This window comes from Mus pahari, chromosome 21 (genome assembly GCF_900095145.1).
Source record: "Mus pahari chromosome 21, PAHARI_EIJ_v1.1, whole genome shotgun sequence".
NCBI lineage: Eukaryota > Metazoa > Chordata > Mammalia > Rodentia > Muridae > Mus > Mus pahari.
In genome coordinates this window covers 31,356,634-31,379,956 of record NC_034610.1, presented here as the reverse complement: position 1 = coordinate 31,379,956, position 23,323 = coordinate 31,356,634, and the positions used below count along the sequence as shown (strand labels likewise).

At 40.5% G+C, this 23,323-nt stretch overlaps 1 protein-coding gene across 1 annotated transcript in view; it reads left to right on the top strand.

Moving 5' to 3' along the window:
• Ipcef1 (interaction protein for cytohesin exchange factors 1) overlaps positions 1-23,323 on the top strand; it is an 82,138-nt gene that overhangs the window by 27,598 nt on the left and 31,217 nt on the right. The window contains exons 5-7 of the mRNA XM_021220901.2: positions 5,087-5,145; positions 7,112-7,200; positions 18,727-19,099. Of these exons, the coding sequence (XP_021076560.1) occupies positions 5,087-5,145; positions 7,112-7,200; positions 18,727-19,099 (521 nt within the window). The remainder of the gene's footprint in view (positions 1-5,086; positions 5,146-7,111; positions 7,201-18,726; positions 19,100-23,323) is intronic.

Sequence of the window (23,323 nt, the reverse complement as noted above, 5' to 3'; positions counted from 1 at the left end):
TTGTTTCAGGATAAAATGTTCTGTAGATATCTATTAAATCCATTTGTTTCATAACTTCTGTTAGTGTCCATGTGTCTCTGTTTAGTTTCTATTTCCAGGATCTATCCATTGAAGAGAGTGGGGTGTTGAAAGTCTCCCACTATTATTGTGTGAGGTGAAATGTGTGCTTTGAGCTTTACTATAGTTTCTTTAATGAATGTGGATGTCCTTGTATTTGGAGCACAGATATTGAGAATTGAGAGTTCATCTAGGAAGATTTTATATTTGATGAGTATGAAGTACCCCTCCTTGTCTTTTTTGATAACTTTGTTTTGGAAGTCAATTTTATTCAATACTAGAATGGCTACTCCAGCTTGTTTCTTTGGACTGTTTGCTTGGAAAATTGTTTACCAACCTTTTACTCTGAGGTCGGGTCTATCTTTTTTCCCTGAGGTGGGTTTTCTTTAAGCAGCAAAAGGTTGGGTCCTGTTCATGTAGCCAGTCTGTTAGTCTATGATTTTTTATTTGGGAATTGAGTGCATTCATATTAAGAGATATTAAGGAAAAGCAATTGTTGCTTCCTGTTAGTTTTGTTGTTAAAGTTGGGATTCTGTTCTTGTGGCTGTCTTCTTTTAGGTTTGTTGAAGGATTACTTTCTTGCTTTTTCTAGGGCATAATTTCCATCCTTGTGTTGGTGTTTTCCCTTTATTATTCTTTGAAGGACTGGATTCATGGAAAGATATTGTGTGAATTTGGTTTTGTCATGGAATACTTTGGTTTCTCCATCTATGATAATTGAGAGTTTAGTTGGGTATAGTAGCCTGGGCTGACATTTGTGTTTTCTTAGGGTCTGTATAACATCTGTCCAGGATCTTCTGGCTTCCATAGTCTCTGGTGAGAAGTCTGGTGTAATTCTAATAGGCCTGCCTTTATATGTTACTTGACCTTTTTCTCTTACTATTTTTAATATTCTATCTTTATTTAGTGCATTTGTTGTTCTGGTTATTATGTGTTGGGAGGAATTTCTTTTCTGGTCCAGTCTATTTGGAGTTCTGTAGGCTTCTTGTATGTTCTTGGGCATCTCTTTCTTTAGGTTAGGAAAGTTTTCTTCTATAATTTTGTTGAAGATATTTACTGGCCCTTTAAGTTGAAAATCTTAATTGTCATCTATTCCTATTATCCTTAGGTTTGGCCTTCTTATTGTGTCCTGGATTTCCTGGATGTTTGGGTCAGGATCTCTTTGCATTTCACATTTTCTTTGATTGTTGTGTCCATGTTCTCTATGGAATCTTCTGCACCTGAGGTTCTCGCTTCCATCTCTTGTATTCTGTTGCTGATGCTCACATCTATGGTTCCTGATTTCTTTCCTAGGGTTTCTATCTCCAGATTTGACTCCCTTTGGGTTTTCCTTATTGTTTCTACTTCCCTTTTTAGATCTTGGATGGTTTTGTTCAATTCCATCACTTGTTTGGTTGTGTTTTCCCGTATTTCTTTAAGTATTTCTACCTGTTTAGCAGTGTTCTCCTGTATTTCTTTAAGTGAGTTATTAATGCCCATCTTAAAATCCTCTACCACCATCGTGAGATATGATTTTAAATTGAATCTTGCTTTTCAGGTGTGTTGGGGTATCCAGGACTCCCTGTGGTGGGTATACTGGGTTCTGATATTGCCAAGTGGTCATGTTTTCTGTTAGTAAGATTCTTGTGTTTGGCTTTTCCCATCTGGTAATCTCTGATGTTAGATGTTCTATCTGTCTCTTGCTGGAGCTTTTTCTTCCTGTGATTCTTTAGCCTCTGTCAGCACTCCTGGGAGTCTAGCTCTCACCTGAGTCCCAGTGGATAGAGTACTCTCTGCAGGCAAGCTCTCCTCTTGCAGGGAAAGTGCACAGAAGTCTGGAGCTCAGATCCACCTCCTCAGTCCAGGGGTCAGAGGCCTCCCTGGAGGCTGAGTCTCCTCTGGCAGAGAAGGTGCCCTGGGTTCTGGGTCTCAGCTCTGCCTCCTGGCTGAGGATGAAGGCCCAAAGGGACGCCGTCCAAGAAGCTCTGTTGCTTCTGCTGCCCACGTGCTCTCTTGCTTAGACTGGACTCAGTGATCCCAAGATTCTGGGTATTCTATGGCCTGCCTTTGTCCTTTGTACCTGTTCCTGCTAGCACAAGATCCTCTGGGTTTTTTGGAACAGATGTTGTCTTCTACTCACCAGTGATCTCAAGTTCCCTGGGTGTGCTAGGGTGCCTGTAGCGTGGAGAGTCCTCTGGGGACCTTGGGACCCTCCTCTGAGTTTGCGCCTAAGATGGCGCGGGGCTGGAGCAAGCTGGAATGAACCCCAGCCACTGGTCGGTGGGTTTCCTTTGTCCCTGTTCCTGCTGGCAGAAGATCCTCTGGGATTTTTTGGAACCGATGTTGAGTTCCACTCATCAGTGATTCCATGATCCTGGGTAAGCTCTTTTTTTTTTTTTTTTTTTTCATTTGAAGATTTCTATTTACTGGCAGGTCTTATGTGCATTTTTTTGATAGATACGTTTATCTTATTGGCTAGTAACTCAACACCTGTCATCAAAATTAAGGTCAAATCTTATTGCCAGTCTGTGTAATGTATTCTTTACCAACTAATATGCAAGACCTAAGTTGAAATGTAAATTTCTTCCTGGGCCTTCCTTTTGAACATCTCCAGTTATCTTTATACTTTAAAGGATAATTTTAATCATAGTCCTTAAATTGCTCACTTTACTACTCATGATGACATGGCCTATTTTGTCTGAGCCTGCATACATGATGATTTCTTATAACTGTAAAACCATTGTCCTAGTTTCACTTCTACTTCATCATAAAATATAATGACAAAAAGCAATGTATGGAAGAAATAGATTATAGTCTATTATTGTTGGGAAGGAGCTTCAAGCATCATATTTGCAGTTAAGGGCAGAGAGAATAAGTTCCTGGACCCTTGCTTGCTCATTGTCTTATGCTTAGCTAGTGTTCCTCATTCTTACACAGTTCAGGACTAGAGCCAAGGGAATGGTGCTTCCTACCATGGGATGTGTGTTCCTACATCAGTAACAGTCAAGACGATGCCCTAGAGACAAGCCCAACCTGAAGTAGGCAATGCCCTCAATGAGATGTTCTGCCCTGGTTGTGTCAACTTTCTGAAGCTTATCATCACAGACATTATTGGGCTTGGTTATTTTTAGCACAATATTTCCAATAGAAACAAGGACCACCAAGTTTGTCCTACAAGATTATATAGATGATATCTAGAGATTTATTTTTAATGACACCTGAAACTCTTTCTTTTCTCTTGATGGATCCTGTTTAAACTAGTCAATACTAGATCTAGGAATGTCTTGATGGGCAGGGAAGAAGTGGGGTGGGGGATGGGTAGTGATTTCAGATTTCAGTCATTCAACTCTTTGGCTAAGACAACTTTTGGGGGATATAAACTGAAAACTGTTGGTCTTAAAGTGAGCCATGAAATATATTGTATTTTATTGGATTTAGAAAATATCCATTAAAGTTTTGTGTAGCACACATGTTATGTTCATGTGTGTGCACATATGCATGCAGATGTCCATGTATGTTTGTGTATGTAAGTGTGGAGGATGGTGGTCAGCTCTGGGTGCCTTCCTTTGTTGTACATAAATATACATTATTTTCTGAGATAAGCAGATCTTGGGGACCAGTATTTAGTATTACAATATGTAGCAAAAGTCCAAACCTCAACAATTAACAATTAACACAGGACTTTTTTCTTTCTACTCTTATAAGCCTTACATTTTTCTACATGAAGGTGTGCTTTTTTTTTGTTCAAAATAGATATCCACTATTATAATTACTAGGCAAAGAAGGTACATATTTAAAATTTGAATGATATCACCAAGTTGCCTGCTCAGAACTGACTACCTCCATTTTCATGTTTAGCTCAGCAATTGATTCAGATTTATATTTTCTATTCTTTCCTTAGACACAAATAGGATTTCCCCACGTGTTCATTAGCTCTTGTGTGCTCTGACCCTGTTCTTCTGTCATATCTATCGTTATTTAGGAACTAGATAAACATTCCTGCCTTCTTACAGCATGGTCTGTGCCTTAGCGTTGGTCCAGCCTTATGTGGGTGTTAGAGAGCTTGAGTCTATTATGGAACTAGAGTGAACATCTTTAAGGAGACTGGACTCACTATCATTCTTGTAGAGATTCTCATTTTGTCTCATACGCAAATTTAACATATGTAGTAATATAGTAATATATAATATATAACATATACAAGAATATATAATATTTGATATTATGTTCCTAACTGAAATCTTGAGGAGGCATGGCAGTGGCCTAGAATTAGAAACAGAGTTTGAGTTTGTTAAGATTTGTCTAGACTTATCACACAACTGATGTCTAATCAATAGGAGACGAATTATCAACACATTGCCAATTTTTACCTTCCACAAAGAGTTTAGGGAACACAGTCCCTTCTGTGTTCTAGTCAGATTGTCTACTGAGTGATGCAAAAGTTTTTCTGACTTAAGAATCAATGTTATGGATATTCTTTTCTGAAATCAATTGACATTATTTAAATGATAGATGGCCAACACTGCTCTGTGGGTAGAATAGCTTCCCAGGCAAACCCAATGCCCTGAGCTTAACACCAAGAAGCCACTTACAGGCACAGAGACCTGAGTCCCGAAAGCCGTCTCCTGGCTTCCATGCATATAATGCACATGTATAATGACAAATTTAAAAACTTATAGAGCTTTGAAGGCCAAGTGGCTGATTTTGATGACCAGTAGCTTGATGAAGACCAAAGGCTTAAAGTATATAATTACCAAAGAAGACACATTTGTTCATATTGTTAGAATATCTTACTTAGCTTCTTTTCTTAGCCACTAGATAAAGTTGCACCCCACTTTTCTTATAATGCCTATCCTAGGAAAGCCAAGTGTTGTGAAACCAGAAATCTCAGGTTTCTGTCTCAAGCTCATGATGCTTTAGGAAATATCAGTGTAGAATTAGGCCTGAACTTTAGGCAAAGTCAGATACAGGAAACAGGGTAAGGGTCCAAGGGGAGTGGCTCAGAGGCCCAGCTGATTATTCAAACATTTACTTTCCATTTGAATCTTAGGTGGTTAAACAAACTTGGATTTGCTGTGACCCACCAGGAATCCATCACAAAGGATGAAGGTACATTTTATTTTTCTATTGCTGAAATTTTAGCAAAAATATTAGGCTAGAATGAATCAGGGTGAAGAGAGACAACTGGAGGTTCTATGTATAGGCACATCCCAGGGAAGCATAGTTTGGCATTTGAAATGATCTCAAAGGGACAGAAAACCATCTTCACACAGCCTCAGCCTGGAACCTGGTTTCCCATGCCAGCTAGAAGTGACTTCACACTTCACCCACTCTTGAGCAGCTGCAGGCTTCACTGTTACTCTGACAATTGCCAATGCAAATGCGTAGTGCCCTCCTTGCGGAGTTCTTACTCATGGGCCTGCGTGTGTCATGGTCTAGTCAGATACTTTTCATCCCACCATTTCCTAGGAGAGTTTAACCTTCCCACCAGCTGGGTGTTGACATTAGTTACCTTAAAATTGTTCTCTGAATCTGAAGATCAGGAATGAGAGACACACTATCCCCCGCCCCCCCACTCTGTAACCTTTTTGGGCTGCATAAGCCACGGGCACATACATCTTCATAATGTTATTTACCCATTAGTGTTGGGGAATAGAGGCTGCGTGTGCCAGGGCCACTGACAGATTCTGCTGTGGAAATGCTTAGATTATGGGACACCCAGGCACTGTAAGGAGAAATTTGTACGCTCAGTTATAAAATCTTGAATTTGGAAATGGAAAATGTGGCAAATTTGAACCAATAAAGGGGGAGTTCATTACAATGCTTTGAAATTGGCATCTAACCACCTTGTCTTCTTTCCTGTAATCAACTGGGGAAGACAGACCTGTATAGAAGACTCTGATTTTAATTAATTAATTAATTAATTAATTAACCAATTAGTTAATTAACTTTATACATCCCAATTGAAGTCTTCCTCCTGGTCCACTTTCATGTACCTTCTCTCCCCTTGCCCGCTCTCCTTCTCCTCTAGGTATCCCCCTACCTGGCATGTCAAGTCACTGCCAGACTAGGCACATCCTCTCCCCCTGAGGCCAGACAAGGTGGTCTAGTTAAGGGAACAGGATCCACAGGCAGGCAACAGATTTAGGGACAGTCCAGTTGTTGGGGGACTGGCATGAAGACCAAGCTGCACATCTGCTACATATGTGCAGGGAAGGGGAGGGGCTAGTTCCAACCCATGCTTTTTCTTTGGTTGGTGGTTCAGTGTTTGAAAGCCCCCACCCCCTATCAAGGGTCCAGGTTAGTTGACTCAATTGGTCTTTTTGTGAACCAATGTCTCCTGCAGGTCCCTCAGTACTTCCCCCAACTCTTCTAAAAGACTCCCAAGCTCTGTCTAATGTTTGCCTGTGGGTCTTGTATCTGTTTCCCTTCGCTACTGGGTGGCACTCTTAAAGGACAGTTATGCTAGGCTCCTGTCCGCAAACACAGCAGAGTATCATTCCTACTCTATTCTGGTTTTTAAAGGTGTTGTGTGATATTGTCTCTAAAGCTCTAAAGCTTCATCTTCCAGCATCTCCTTAGAGGATCTCCATTTTTATGGTTCAGCCTTCATGCTCAGCCCTGTCCCTCCTCTTGCTGTTTGGGTACCAGCCAGGAGTGAGTTATCGGCAAGACTCAGCTCCCAAGGCTCATTCTGATTCCCATCTTCATCACTGACTGTATTATAATGACTCACACATTTTAAAGGTATTTTTTATGTTTTTCTGAGTTATAATAACCCCCGTCTTGTGTGCTGGATGTTCTCTGGCAGCAGAAGCCACCGTGGGACTACTCATTTCTCCCAGTCCTTAAATTTCTTTTCAACAGGTAGTGTCATAGGGTTCTTGCTTTTTACTTCTTTTATTTTTATTCTTTGCTTTTTGGATGCTTGCCTTTTGAGTTAGATAGACATTGAAATAGGCAGATAGAGGTTAAAAACAAAACAAAACAAAACAAAACCCCAAACCTTTGCTTATTCATTATGGACTAAATGATGGGAGCCCTGAAACCTGAAGCATCTTTCTTCTGGTTTTAGAATGTTACAGTGAGAGCGAGCAGGAAGATCCTGAAGTAGCCGTGGAGGCACCACCCGCTCTGTATGCTTCTGCAACTTCCTCTCCTGTGGTACGTGTTGATGTGAGTTGTCTGTTGGTCACTAATTCTTTGTGTGGATGTCCTTCCTTCCAATTATACACAGACTACCTACCTTAGCACAGTGTTAAGGTTCCCAAAGGGCAAGTGCAGTTCTCAGGCTGCTGACTCAGAGTGCTGACTTAGGGCCTTCTCCATAGCAACCTGCGGGATGACAATCTTGTTAATAACCCACAGATGGCCTGGATCACACTCAGAGCATGCATGGAGATGCAAGGGTCTTTGAGTGGCAGGCTAATGCCTGCAGAGGCTCATTTGGCAGCGTGTATTAATTATACCCTACTTATTCTCAGAAGGAATGTCAAGTGCCTTGTCCAGGTGCCTGTGATACAACAGTGCAAGATAAACTTTAAAGTGATATGAAATAAGGAGTATGCAAAGCAAAACAGTCAGCAAGCTTTGGCATCAGCCGGGGTCAGCTCAGTATGTGGAGCATTGTGGTAGGTTTCCAAAAAACAGTCCCAGTTGCATGCTAAGCTTTGGAAGTTCAGGTTTTCATGGCTGCCAAGACTTCGAAGAGTTACTTAGTGTTTGGATGTATGGATGTAGATTCTCCACAGGGGTCATTGGCTATATAATTTTTAAAACTTCATTAATAATATTATTGTTTTGGGTTAATTGGTTGAACTCAGGACCTCTTGCATGCTAACATATGCTTTACATCTAACCTACTCCACTAGGCAAATTTACAGCTTTATGCTTATCATGTACCAGGTGCTTTAACTACACACTCATTTAATCTTCAAACAAGCTTGAGAAACATTAGTGTCTTATTTGCATTTTACTGATTGCTAGTGAGGCCAAAGCCCTTTCCATGATTAGAGCCATTTCTATTTTTCTCATGGTGTCTATTAGATGTTTTTAGTTTTTGCCTCCTCTTCCTCTTCCTTTTCTTCATTCTTAGTGATTGATGGTATTCTCCAGTTTGTGACTCTGTATATTGGAACTATGCTTGTCAGCTGAAAGCAAGTTACTCTTGCTTATTATTTTTAAAACATGTTCATGGCTTCTTTTAATAAGTGACAGTTCATGAGTTTTAATAGGTCAGATTTATCCATCACTTTTATTAGACCTAGTGTCTGTTTGTCTGTCTGTTTATTTAATTTCTGGTTTTGTAAATTGCTTCCCAAGGCCATAAGGAAGTTGATCTTATTGTTTTTGATTCCTGACAGAGGAAACCTGTTTGGAACTACACCATGATCCTTGCCCATCCATAGATCTAAAGTCCAGCACTGCACATTTAAACATGAAAGGCTTATGAGACATAATAGTTAGGTTAATAAACTTAGAAGATTCTCTACTTTCTTTCCAACTCATTAATCAAATGTGTGTTTGCCTATCTTTTTTTGAGGCAGTATCTCAAGTGACCCAAACTGGCCTTTAACTTTCTGTATAGCCAACAATGATTTTGAACTTTTTGTCTCCATTCACCCCACTCTCCCAATTATGATTACTGTAATTGCAGGTATGCACCACCATAGTTGGTTTCTGTGTAGTGCTGGGCACTGAACTCAGGACAAGCACACTACCAACTGAGCTGCCTACCCAGCCCTTAAATGTTGTTTCTTAAGAAGTTGTAAATCTTTTGATAGGTATATTTTAAAGTGACACATGATAAAATTATCAGATAAATGTCTTTGTTAGTGTTTTACAACTTAATACAAGCTACTGTTATCTGAGAAGAGAATTCTCATCTAAGAAAATACATATATCAGATTACCTGTAGGCAATTCTGCGGGGAACATTTTGTTAATTAATCCCTAGGCAGATAGATAGTCTGGGTAGTATAAGAAAACACGCTGAGCAAGCCATGGAGAGCAAATCAATCAGTAATGTTCCTTTTTTGGCCTCTGCTCCAGCTTCTACAGTTTTTGTAGGTTTGTTTCTTGAGTTCCTTCTTTGGCTTTTTAGGATAGACCGTGACTGCTCGGCCAAGCAAACTATCCCCAAGTTATCATTGGTCATGGTGTTTATTGCAGCAACCAAAAGCAAACTAGGACAAATGTTGAATAGTTAAATGTGTTTCCCCTAGTAACAGGGTTTGTTCCTTCTGCTCCCATATTTCCCAAGCAGATTTTGTTTTTGTTTTCTCTTGTTTCTGAAAAAAAAAAACCAGACATATAAGGCACTTGGTTAAAGTAACACTGGGCTTTCTATTTAAACAAATGAATTGAAAGTAAAAAATCTGGATAACTTTCATCCAGGGCATAAATCAAGTTACGCTTCACTCAATATGGTATAGGCTAGCCATGATCAGATAGAGAAGCCTAGAGCGTCAATAAAATTTTACCAATTGTTTTTTTAACAGTTGGGCAATGACTTTTTATTTCATGAAGCTGAACTGAACATAGTAAAATAATAATATTCTGGAAAGTTGTCTCAAAAACTTTCAAGGTTTGGAATAATTAATTCAATGTCTAGCTTTTCTTACCCCTAGACATTAAAGAGAAATCGTAATTTTCAGTACTGAGAATTTGGACTTCTGGTTCTAGGAGCGAATCTCAATGGGCTGAATTCCACAAGGGAACACAGTGCTCAAGTGAGACAGGAAGAGTTTGGGATTCTGTTCTTTCCAACTGAAAAGGCCTTACAGGTTCGATAGTGGGAAGGGATCCACTGTCTGCTTTGTGTGGGGCACGTACATGTGAACACTAAGTCAACCCCGAGTGTCATTCCTCTGGGGCCAAACTTGGGATTCCACATGGAAACTTAGGACTCACCGAGACCCTAGGCTGGCTAGCCAAGAAGGTCCGGAGAGTTTCCCAGTGCCGGTCTTATATATGCCCAGCCTTTTATGTGGGTGCTAGATTTCTGAATTATATCCTTGTGCTTGAATGGTAAGTGCCTTGTTCACAGAACAATGTCACCAGCCACAACATGACCTGATTCTTAAAGAAATGATAGTCTTCCCCCACCCTCAGGCTTATTTAAAAGGCTTAAAAATAGACAGAGGTTCTTTATATTTCACTCTGAAAGATAATTTGTAGATCTCATTATTCAAATTTCTTCAGTTCCTCAAGGAGTATAAAAGAAACCCACTTCTCATTTCATGTTTCCCAGTGTCCTGAGTTACTGAGTGTTTTAAAAGCTATTATTACTGCTAAAGCTTTCACCACGTATTTTTCTTCTTCCAAGTCTAATTTAAAGGCACCGTCTGATAACCTGCTCTGTTATGCTGATTGACTTAAATTGTGAACCAACCCCCTTCTCGGACCCTGGGATCCATCAATGAGTGGTTCGCATTCTTTGCGGGATAAAATGTCCTGTTCAAAGAGATCGATGCAGATGATCATCATAGGTGGAGATCTACTGTGGCAGAAGTAGAGAAGGGTGGACGAGGAGACCCAGGGAGCGGGAGGCAGAGAATGGGCTGTTGCATGTGCTAGGAGGCATGGATGATCAGAATGGGTCACATGCAGGTTAGATTGGAGGAAAGATGGACCAAAGAGGCACTTTGGGTCAGCTGGGTGGCCCACTGAGAAGGAGTTTCCCATCAGAGAAAACAGAGATCACATTGATAAGAAGTGGTGCCAAGATGCCACCGTGGTGGGGCACATGAATCTGAAGGAGAGCGAGAGGAAGTGGCACCAGGATAACTGTAGCCTTCCTTTATGGGGCTTGTGGGCCAGCTAAGGCTTTTGATGCTTCATCCTGAGTGATTATAGAGTACTTGGATATGAGCAGAAGGGTTGTGAAGTCAGTTTGGAGCTTAAAAGGAGACCCGGGCTGCCATATGGTAGCAACATCAGGGAGGCTTTCTAGGACAGTGCTCAGACCCTTGGGGAAGTGGGATGGCTGGGACTTGAGTGAGCTCGGAATATAGACCACCAAGAGTTGGATCAGATGTGAAGGGTGATAAATATTTATAACCCCAGCTTCAGGCTGCTCAGGCAGATTATTTTAACAGAATGGTTCGGGCCTCACAGTTAGATGTTTTTCAGAAGAACAATTCCTTTATGTCTCCCAGAATGTTGAAACAAGCTAACTAAAGCAAGCCAAAGTAGTGGGAAGTAAAAATAAACCCTGAAAAGAGGCTCACTGGGCAGGGGTAGAGGAGGAAGTTAAAAACTGAACAAACAAGTGCAGGATAATTTTAGAAATACAGATTTCATTTAAATAGGCTATGGCTGGAATAGCTGTCTACCAAATGTCACTTGGTCAATATCCACTATACAAAATGATAACAGATGCTTGCAAGTGGGTAATTGTAGGAAGACCTACCAGTGAATATAATATATAAATCTAAACTTATGATCTATCTATCTATCTATCTATCCATCCACATACAAGAAATAGGGGTAAAGAAAAAACATCTTTCTACTCGGGATATAAAAAAATCACAAGCTTTATGTTTAGAGAGCAAACTGATTTTCAAACTTTGCTAAAACTCGGTATTATATATTTTTGTCTCTTGCTTTAACAGTTCATTTTCACAGCCTGCTAGCATGGTGGCTCTCCCACTACCTCTTCCTGTCTTCTCCCACTGGCCAACTCCAACCCCCTCATTAGCTCTTGCCTGAGTCATTGAAACAACAGGCTTGCTTGTTCCCTATTTCTAGTCTACCTTTTCTTTAAAATGACCCTCAAGTGGTGCCCTTAATAATACTGATTTGCCCAGAGCTCACCATGTAGAGCAGGCTGGCCTTGAACTAACAGAGCTCCGATTCAAGACATATACCACCATTTCTGGCCCTACTCTCTGGCCTTTTATTCAAGGCCATGACACTTGTACATTTGCTGTGACATTCTGGTCACTAATTCCTCCTTTGTCCTTAGCCCAGGAAAATGTCTGCTTTGCCCTGAGTCTTTCAAGCTTCCCTTCTGTACCTGCAGGGAGAAAGTTTCTAGTTATAGGAAGCCCTGGTTGGACTGTCACTTCCAATCCATATTCATGATATCTTTCAGTTTGCTTCAAGCATGAATCCCTTTGCCAAAGCATTCCCTGCCTTCTAAGCCAGGGCAAATTTGTCCCGTTAGTTTTATTTTTGGTTTTTAATTTTGTTTTTGTTTTTGCTTTTTTTTTTTGGTTATTTCTATTAGTCCTCTTAAATGGCATTTATAGTAATGGGTCCATTTTGGTATTTACATACATGTGTGTGATCCTACTTCGTTCTTATTCTGAATTCTCTCTGCCTTTCTCTCTGCCTTTCTCTGCTGCTACTTTGGCTGACCTTGTACTTGGGGCTTTAGGTGGCTGTGTTGTTTATATAATTACCTCATTTGTTTAAAAATATGTTCTTATGTGTATGTATGTATGTATGCCTGAGTGCATGTATGCATAACACATGCATGAAATAGCCTATGAAGCTCATGTGGGTACTGGAAACCAAACTTGCATCCTCTGTAAGAGTAGTGTATACTCATAACCTCTGAGCCATTTCTCTAGGCCTCTAGTGACCAAATTGTTAAAGTCAGAAGCCATGTTCAACATACTTATTTTTTTTTTGTGTGTGTTTGTGGTGTTTATAGGTCTGCCCAGCACACGTTTGAACTTGAATATATGGATAGGTGAAAAAGTAGGTTGCTATTATGGCCTCATTCACACTTTCCAAGATTCCCTAGGCACTACTTAAAAATATAATTATGGGCCAGTCATGGTGGTGCATACTATTAATCTCAGCACTTGGGAGCAGAGGCAGGTGGGTCTCTGTGAGCTCAAGGTCACCCTGGTCTAAGTAGCAAGTTCTAGGACAGCAAGAGCTACACAAAGAAGACCCTGTTGTGTGTGTGTGTGTGTGTGTGTGTGTGAGAGAGAGAGAGAGAGAGAGAGAGAGAGAGAGAGAGAGAGAGAGAGAGAGAGAGAGAGATTTTTAATTAAGTGTAGGTGGGTATGTACATATGAGTGCATTGCCCTTGGAGGCCAGAAGAGGACATCCGATCTCCTGGAACAAGAGATATAAGAAGTGAGCTGCCTGATATGAATGTTGGGAACCAAAGTTAAGAGCAGTGTACTCTCTTAACTGCTATTAAGAGAGTAATATCATTTCTCCAGCTCATAGAGCGACACTCCCTTGTGCAGAGATTTTTCATATCCTTTAGAAAGGGTAGTTTCCTCTGATTCTCAAAACCCTTGGCTTAATTTTACAAAGGAGAAAACCAAATTCCAAAGAAGTAAACCTGACGATATCATAGGTAGAAAAATTTTAAACAATTTTTTATTAGATATTTTCCTCATTTACATTTCAAATGCTATCCTGAAAGTCCCCTATACCCCCCCCCTCCTGCGCTGCTCCCCAACCCACCTACTCCTGCTTCCTGGCCCTGGCATTCCCCTGTACTGGGACATATAATCTTTGCAAGACCATGGGCCTTTCCTCCCATTGATGGCCGACTAGGCCAACTTCTGCTACGTCATAGGTAGAAATTTTAAGGTGTTTATATTTTATAAAGGATATTGCTTTCATCTGAGCAAGGTGTCACATGCGTGCAATCCCAGCTCTCAGGCACAGAGGCAAGAGGAATCCAAGTTTAAGACCAGCCCAGACTTCACAGTGAGACCATGTCTCAGAAAACAAAACGAACCAGCAAAAATATCTTCCTTCACATTGTATTATTTGCTTCTGTTGATGTACCTGTCAATCAGGCAGCTGATGCATAATTTTGTGTACCTGTCACCTGCTAGGTCCTGTTGAGGATACTGTGCTCCTCCTTTCAGGATCAGCATCATGAAGTGGTTAGTTGAAGAGGGGCAACAAGTTAATTATTCAAATGTCCTCAAGTAGTAATAAATATTGTGAAGAAGAGAAAACTATGAAGTGCCCAGGAGAGTGGACAGAGGTTGGGGCAATAGGATGATTGCTTTGTGTACTCCAGTTAGGGGAGATTCTGCCAAAGAACTGGTACTTGGGTTGAGCTCAAAGTTAATTGACTAGAGTGAGATGCTCAGTGGGTTAAACCACTTTCTATGTAAACCTGACATAAGCTTGATTTCTGGAACCCACAGTAGAAGAGAACCAACCAAGAAGTTGTCCTCTGACCTCTACAGGTGTGCTGTGGTGTGTGCTCCCTTCCTCTGTCCCACACATGTGTACTCACATGCATCCACAGATAGATACTCACATACAAACACACACAGACACACAGGCACACACATAGAAACACACACACACACACACACACACACACACACACACACCAATAAATAAACTAAGTAGAGAAGTGAGTGTATGTTCCTTCCTTCCTTATCATTTGGCTTTATTACACTTAGTCTTGTTATTCTTCCATTTCCTTTTCCACTATACCCTGACTAATGCTGCTAAGACTTATGGTGAGAATCATTTCTTCCTAATTAGCAGCCTTCAGTGTTCATTTTCAATCACTTTTCATTGTGTTAAACTTGGGTTTTGAACACATTTTTTTTTTCCAAAAAGGACTTTAGTGCTATGGAACACTTTAATTAAAGTTCTCCAATAACAAAACTATCGTACAGAAAAAAAACAAAATGAGAAAATCAATTTTGATCTTTGAATTTAATCATGTTAATCAGGTAAAACTAATCATTTGGCCCGTGATATCTCAGTAGGAAAGGTGCTTGCCACCAAACCTGAAAACCTGAGTTTGGTTCCAAAGACTCACATGATGGAAAGAGGGAACCATTTCCCATGATAAGTGTTCTCTGACTATGTGCACATGCGTGTGTGTGTGTGTGTGTGTGTGTGTGTGTGTGTGTGTGCATCACCCACAGAGACATAAATGTAATAAGTAAAAACTGCAACCATTCATACAATTTTAATTCTCTCACTGAAAACATTTCAAACTCACTCAGGAAATGAATTAAACCACATCTTGTTAACAATTCCCTCATTAAAGTAAACCATGTTATTTGAGTTTATAAATGCTTACAGTGTCTACCTGACTCTAATAATTCTTCTTTCTCCCGAAGTTTGCCATTCTATTCAGTAAGTTGATGGAGACTTGTAGATAAGATACTAAACCACTGTGCTGTGATTTTCTTCACAGCGCTGCTTCTCTGATCCATTCTTTTCTGGCACTAATTTATTATCAACTATGTGTTGGGCACAGATGCGCGAAAAGAAAAATTGGAAGTGTAAAAGTGACTAAAAACAGCCTGTTTTCAAGTTAGCTCACCAAAAAAGATTTAGCAGTCAATCAGCAATGGCAATAGAAATTGTCAAATAAAATGATATTCATCTGGTACAGTAGGAGGAAGCACCCAGTATGGTAACCTCACAGCCCCACATTATTAGGGAGACTTCTTACAGGGCCAGGCACGTGAACTGGCTTTGAAGGGGAGACTCTTTAGTCAAAGAGAGTTGAGGAGGAGGTAAGGCCGACCTATGTCTTTCTGCTGTCATTTATATGATACAGCAGTTCACATAAGGCTAGGATTCTGTGCCTGGCACTCCTACTGGGAGCTACAGAGTCTTAGAAGCCAATCTATGGTGGACTGTGCTGTGTGAGAGATGCTTGAGGTTGTTAGCCAGCTCCCACCAGCGTGCATACACGCATGCACGCACGCGCACACGCACACACGCATGCAGGCGCACATGCACACATGCACTGAAAAGCAAAAGGGAAACAAGAAAGCAGCTCCACAAATGTTACGTGTTGTGCTGCAAGCATTTTTGCTGAGTAGCAGTCAACAAGAATATTGCCAACTCTTTTATTATTATTATTATTATTATTATTATTATTATTATTATTATCTTTATTTACATTTCAAATGCTATCCCGAAAGTCCCCTATACCCCCCTCCCGCCCCTGCTCCCCTATCCACCCACTCCCACTTCTCAGCCCTGGCATTCCCCTGTGCTGGGTCATATAAAGTTTACAAGACCAAGGGGCCTCCCTTCCCAATGATGGCCGATTAGGCCATCTTCTGCTACATATGCAGCTAGAGACTCGAGCTCCGGGGGTACTGGTTAGTTCATATTGAGGTCCTAGCCAGAGCAATCCAACAACAAAAGGAGATCAAGGGGATACAAATTGGTAAGGAAGAAGTCAAAATATCATTATTTGCAGATGATATGATGGTATACATAAGTGACCCTGATAAACAGCTTCAGTGCAGTAGCTGGATATAAAATTAACTCAAACAAATCAGTGGCCTTCCTCTACACGAAGGACAGACGGGACGAGAAAGAAATTAGGGAAACAACACCCTTCACAATAGCCACAAATAATATAAAATACCTTGGTGTGACTCTAACTAAGGAAGCCAACTCTGTATTAACCAGACGTGAGCGGCTCTTCAGTAACAAGTTTTTCCCCTAGCCCTTTAAGGGGAGTTTGGAGGTTAAAAAAAAGGCAAGTGTAGTTGCAACTTGAGTGTACAGTCTGTCTATTTCATTAAAGAACCAGGGAATGAGTGACAGAACTCAGCTTCAGTCCCTTTAACAAAGGGACACTGATCAAATGAAAAGCAAACCTCATCAAAGTAGTTCACTATAGAAGAATGTGCAAGGACTGGAGCAGCATTCATCTTTTTGTTAATAATTATTTTGTAGATTCATCTAATGGGTAAAATAACCCTGCATTTATTTGGAGAGGGTGGGGCCTATATATTCCTCTCCTAAGGACTTAGGAATCTTTGCTCTCTTAGTTGTTACTTGGTCTAGTTGACTTAAGGTAAGGCATTTTGCTGGTTGAAATATTTCCATTTCATTCCGTATCTGACTAGGCATTTTAATGCCGTGTTAATATTCAGAGTAGGTTTATTTCTGGGGATGAAGAGATGGGCTGTGGCTATTGTGTTTGCTTCAAAAATATGAACACAAGAGTTCAGATCTTAGATCCTGAGTAAATGTTGGATAGATGCGGTGGCTTGCCTGTAACTCTAGCTTGAAGATGGAGACAGACGATCCCTACAGCAACCTGCCTTGGAAGACTAGCCATATGGTGAGCTCTGGGCTCTATTGATCCTGTCTCTATGAATAAAGTGGAAGGGAGATTGAAGATAATTCCTGAAATAATCCTCAGGCTTCTCAGAGTGCAAGTGGAAACACATTATGCACATGCACAACATATGCACATACTTATAACAATAGTGCACAATAGATTTACTGGCCCTTTGGTGGCCTTTGTTCACTGAGGATCCAAGCAGACACATATTAATTATTATTATTTCTTCCTATTAAAAGCTCAGATTGCCAAAAATTCATAGTGCTGCCGTGTATTGAAACATGGTTACCATGTTGCAGATGTCTTGAAGAGGATCCAAATGTTTTCTTTTTATAATGATCTCCATCTTGCCACTTGCCTAATTAACAGGACTATCCAATAGGATGACAACATGAAGCTGAACCATAAGCTACCTTCTGTCCTATGCTATTCACTGGGAAATACAGGGCAACCCAGAACATAATAAGTATAGAGGGTTGGATTTCATTGATGAGTAATGTTAAAAGTAGAAGTTGTTGCTGCTTCTTTCTTTAAGTATAGATAACATTAAAAAATGTAAACTTCCCTGAAACAGTACATATAAATACTGCCATTGGTCAAGTCTCAAACTATTGCAACATCAAACTGCAACTAACATAAAATCTCAGCATAAATGGTGTCTGCCTCGAGAAAAAGTCCTATTGGTGATGTGGCCTTAGTACTCTGTCTGTGCACTAGTGAAATGTCCTTCATGGTGGTCATATGCCCTTGGAGAGCATGCTGGGACATTGCTGTCAGAGAATCCCTCAGCCACCTGCTTATCACCATCAGTGGAGCAACCTTGGCTTCTCTCTCATGAATTCCAAGGCTATAAATATATTCTTGCCTTACACAGTGAAACTATATTAAAGTTGTGAGTGATTATGGCTGGAAAGATGGCTCTATAGGTATGGATGCTTGCTGCCATACCCCCATGGTCCAACTTCAATACAAGGAGTCTGCATAAGGCAAGGAGAAAACGGACTCTTTTGTTCTCTAACACATGCTGTGGCATAGTGACTCCCCCAGTCCTGTCACAGAATAATAACACTGAAAGTTTTAATTAAAAAAATTTGAAGTGATTTGTCTTTATTTTTGAGCTTTGATGATTATGAATGGATGGTTGGTCACACACACTAAGGAACAGGTAAATGCTACTCAAAGGTCTTAGACCTACTATGAAATATTCTTCTACTAGGCCATGCCTAAATCCTCTACTTTCTTTTTTATTAATTACCTCCCTCAGTTGTTTTTGCTCATTTCATTGTGAACAACAACAACAAAAGATCATTGCACTCACAAACATTCTACAGAATTGTTCTAACATAGCCTTTAGGCTGTTGGAGAGCCTTAAGGTTTTGAGTAAAAAAATGTTGCTATGGAGATTTTTCAGATCTTATATGGTAAACTCAAAAATCACACAAAAGGCCCTTGGTAGCTGCCATACAGAAATGAATGCCACATGGTTTTCCTCTGACTTTTGTTTGTTTGTAAATTTCTGTTCACTTTTTGAAACAATTCTGGGCCAATTTAAATAAAATCAGAACAGAGAGAATGATAATTCACAATGTCTCTTCTTCTTTTCCTCCTTTTCCTTCTGACCTTATTTGTGAAAAATAGGCTGCACGGCGGGCATCCTCTTCTTCACCTAAACGGAGAGAAACATCATGTTCTTTCTCTTCTCTGGAAAATACAGTAAAGGCACCCAGCCGGTTTTCTTCCTCGGGATCTAAAGAAAGACAGTCCTGGCACAACATAGTTAACAGCTCACCTGCTACTGAAGATGCGGGCCATCCCCTGACACTTGCTGAGCAGGTCCACACACTTGCCTTCTCAGAAGCAAGCAATTGTCAGGCCCCAGAAAACAGCTCCATCACATCAGAAAGTGGTTTTTTGAACTCGTTGTCTAGTGATGTCACTTCTTCATTGAATAACAAGAAAGACCATCTAACAGTCCCAGACAGAGCTGCTGGATCAAGAATGGCAGACAGAGGTAAACCAGGAACTTGCTTACTCTTCTTAGATGGTGAATATTTGTTGGGGCATTGTATAATTCTGATATAAAGTTGTAACTAAAAGGTTTAAACCCCTGAATGGGAATTTGATAATTAGTCACATGGATGTTAGTTTAGCTTCCAGCTCCTTTTGTAGAGTTAGCCTGTGTCAACTCCTGTTACCAGACCACTAATTACCAGCTGTAAGTGTCAGTAACCAAATGTTTTAGACTATGGGACAGGCAGGCGTGCGATCATATGATAACTCCTCCTCATAAATTTGGGGAAGCCCCCATTTTTGGTCCCATAGTCTAATAATTAAGCCCCCAGGATCTGTAGTGTGGAATTGTTTTGCTTGGATGTTGCTAGATGGGTTTAGTGAGGCCATCTTCCTTTTGGAAAGGGCCAATCAGTGCTCTCTTAAGGGTATCTTTGTGGTTGATGAAAGGCAGATATTTCACGTGCATTTTGGAGGGCAGCACCTATAATACAGAAGAGGCAACAGCTTATATTCTTGGGAAAGAGTTTTCTATTGACAAAGGAAATAGTTGTGTGTAGATGTCAATAATGTGTCTTTAAAAATTCTGTGGTAAACTTTATCTTTGATTCAGGACAAATGTTTCTATTAGTATCCATTCACGATAAGTCTAATTGTGACTCATTCATTCTGGTATAAAACAAGGTTATCTGATATGTTAGTGGGGTACTGGAGAAGAATGTATTTGCACTGTAAGTTCTCAGAGTGTACTGCTGAAGGTTGGCTTGTTAAATTCCTGTTCTAACTTACAGGAGTTGCCCAATAACACGAAAGACAACCCTTTCTCCTCTACCCTAAGCAGGGAGGGTGTCCTTAAGCTTTTAGGTTTGGGGTCTAGAGAGGTATCTCAGTGGTTAGAACACTGCTGCTCTTTTGGACGACCAGAGCTCAATTCCTAGCACCCACATTGGATGGCTCACAGTCACCTGTACCTCCAGCCCAAGAGATCTATGTCCTCCTCTGGCCTCTGTTTGTACCCAAATACATTGTGGGTACACATGCATGTGCTTAGATGTGCAGGCACACAGGCAGTCACATACACACACACATGCACACAGAGAAAGAGGGGGCTATACACATATATACATTCATAATGAAGCAACTCCTACCAGTATTTCATATATACCCTATAATTTAATTTTTAAAAGACAATAATTTAGAGATCACTACTGTGTGCCAGAGAGCAACTCTGCGCGCGCGCGCGTGCGTGCGTGTGTGTGTGTGTGTGTGTGTGTGTGTGTGTATGCACACACATGAGTGTACACTATATTTTAATACATGTGAATTTGAACAGCCAGGCTAGTAACTCACTCTCAAAGTCACTCAGTTGTCACTGCTTTCTCTATGGATGCTTTGTAATAAGTAACATTTTACATTGATACCTCCAATGTGGGCCAACTATCTGCTTTTCATTAGAAAGCCTTCACCGAAGAATGAAGTTATTGTCAGGTCAATCAACTGCTGGAGGTGACTGAGTAGGTAGGATAGTTAGGAGACAGGAAACATCACCACTGAGGGAGAGGGCTAGGATGAGGATTGTTCTATGAGGAAGGGAAATAGTGGTCTCTCACGGGCCACAAATACACGAGGGACTGTACTATACACAAAGTCTTGGGCTTAGTATTAACTCCTTTGCAATCAAGGTCAAAGGTGAAACCAAAAGCCAGGTATAAACGTGAATTAAGAAACTTCTTTTTCTGAAGCTATGAGCTGTTCAAAACAGAGGAGATGGCGTGTGCCTGTCTGTTCCTCTCACTGGATGCGCTTACCATTCGGAGAGGGCCATTTTCATTGAATATAGTGTGTGCAGTACATATTGATTGTTTTTTTTTGTTGTTGTTGTTGTTTTTGTTGTTCTGGCAAAAACATAGAAATTTTCAAGCGTAGATTTTAAGTGGTCTTTAGCTTTGTGCTTGCAAGATGCAAATGTGATCTTGCACTCGTCACAGAGTATTTGGGCAGCACAAATGAGTACTGAAGGCTTTGTTTGTTTGTTTGTTTGTTTTTAAAAGATACAAAGTTAGGATGGTAGGGATGAGGACGTGGATCTGGGAAGAATTCTTTCTGGTGGAGGAGGTGGAATATGATTCAAACACTTTGAACAAAACTCTCATAAAAATAAGTGAATGGATGAAAATAAATGTAAAAAAAGAAAAAAAAAACACAGACTTTATGTTTAAGAATGGGGAAAGCTGAGCAATTGTTTCCCATGTAAGAACTGACTGTAATCATTTGAACAGAAGGAGAAATACAAGAGGGGTTGAAGGGATGGCTCAGTGGGTAGGGTAAAGTGTGTGATGTACAAGCCTAACAACCTAAATTTAAACCTGGACAATCCTAAAGGTAATTAAAAAAAATGAACTTTTAAAAGTTGTCCTTTGACCTCTGCAAGGACACATGTGTGTCCCCATAAACCTCACAATACAATAAAAATAGCAATAGAACAACAATGAGAATAATTTGAAAAAGATGTGGGAATAACTCTCTCCTCTCTGTGACAATCATGTCTTCCAAGGCATTAGAGATAGTAAAATTCCATTTACATTCTTTCCCAAGAGGTAAGCCTGCAGATTGAGCTTCCCTCAAGGATTAATAAGCAGAGTTATGGGAGGAAGGATGCATTTCTCATCCCTGTCTAAGTGCCACCCTGGGAATTCATGGGTTTGAGGAATCCAGGAGGCAGCAGCTCTTTTAATCTAAGAATAAAGAGACCCCGTAGTAATCGGTTTTGGATTACACAGAGAATGACCAAGAAAATCTAGGTGCTTTTTCAAACAGTTTGATGGGAAGGTTGTTTCTCCTGGTAGAGAGGAAAAGAGAAGGAAGGGACGTTCCCCATACCGGTTTGTTAGCAGTTGCCATATGTTAGAGAATTCTTGCTGCCGATTTTCTCCTGCTGTTGGGGATTTGGTTGCATTCCCAGAAGAGCTAAACCACATCAAGTCATCTCCATGGAAACGGCAGCCCAATCTTCCCCTGTGTTTGCTGTGACTTGCTGTTGAGTAATCAAATCGGGTGTTGTGAATGCATGTTTGCCTGTTGGAGAAGGAGGTAGCTTTTTGTGTGTGTGACTTCTAAAAATTATGGTCTTAACATCTCAATGTGAAAGAGTCTCTGATAGTTCAGCGTCTGAAATACCGTGCCGAAGGCTTCAGAGTCTGAAGCTTCAGTGTCATCCATGAAAGGAGTTAATTTTTTTAGAAGATTAAAATCTTGTCTCCAGACACATTTTTCTGGGGAAAGAAGCTTTTACCCTGGAAAGGAATCTTAAAGGTTAATAGCCGAGTTCTGAGAAAAGCAGACAGGGTGTATTATAGCCTTTCTTCTGGTTAGACAATGGAAGAATTTTTTTTTTTTTTGCAGTTGGCGTACAATTAAAATTGTGGTTGCTAGAATAGAATTTGATTCTGAGTTTAAATATCCTTCTAGCCACTTCTCCCTGTAGTGTAAGCTACAGGGAGAGGGAAGAAAGGGAGAGAGCATGCTAGTAGCTTCCTCCTGCCTTTGTACACTGAAGCTTTCAGATTAACACAGTTCTGGGCTTCTCCACCAAGCCTTGCAACCCAGCGTAGCTGCAAAAGAGGTGGTGGGGTTAATTAAATGCTCATCTCCTCTCTTTGGAGAGTGGGTTTCGGAGTGTTGCGAAAATACAGGGTTCACAAGTAGATTAAAACTAAACTAAACTAAATCGAATGCTGACTTCAATTCAATTTAGCATGGCTGTTATTATGATGAGGGTCCTAACACATACTTTGAGCTAACACACAAGTCTAAAATCTAAAGATGACTGACCCCAAACATCATCACATCTACTGAGGCAAGCGGGAGGAATGAGACACAGTTAACAAAGGAAAAGAAGGTTTAAAAAAAACAAGTGTGTACTAAAGGAGACATCTAAAGCTTTATAAAAGTGAGGACACAGGGTAGAGACAGTCACACCTAAGGAAGACCGAGTATGTGGTAGGGCATGGGAATGGGAGGGAGAGGGAAACTGGGACAGTGTTGAATGGTGGACTAGGCATAATTAGTTTCAACAGATAGTTCATGGCCATTTGTCACTGAGGTGATGACATAGAGGCAATGACCTGTGATTCCAAAGAGTTCTTTTAGTCATAGGTCACAGGCTATACTAGAATAAAGGTAGGCAGGAAGTAAGAGGGTTTAGCAGGCCTCTATAGTAGGATAA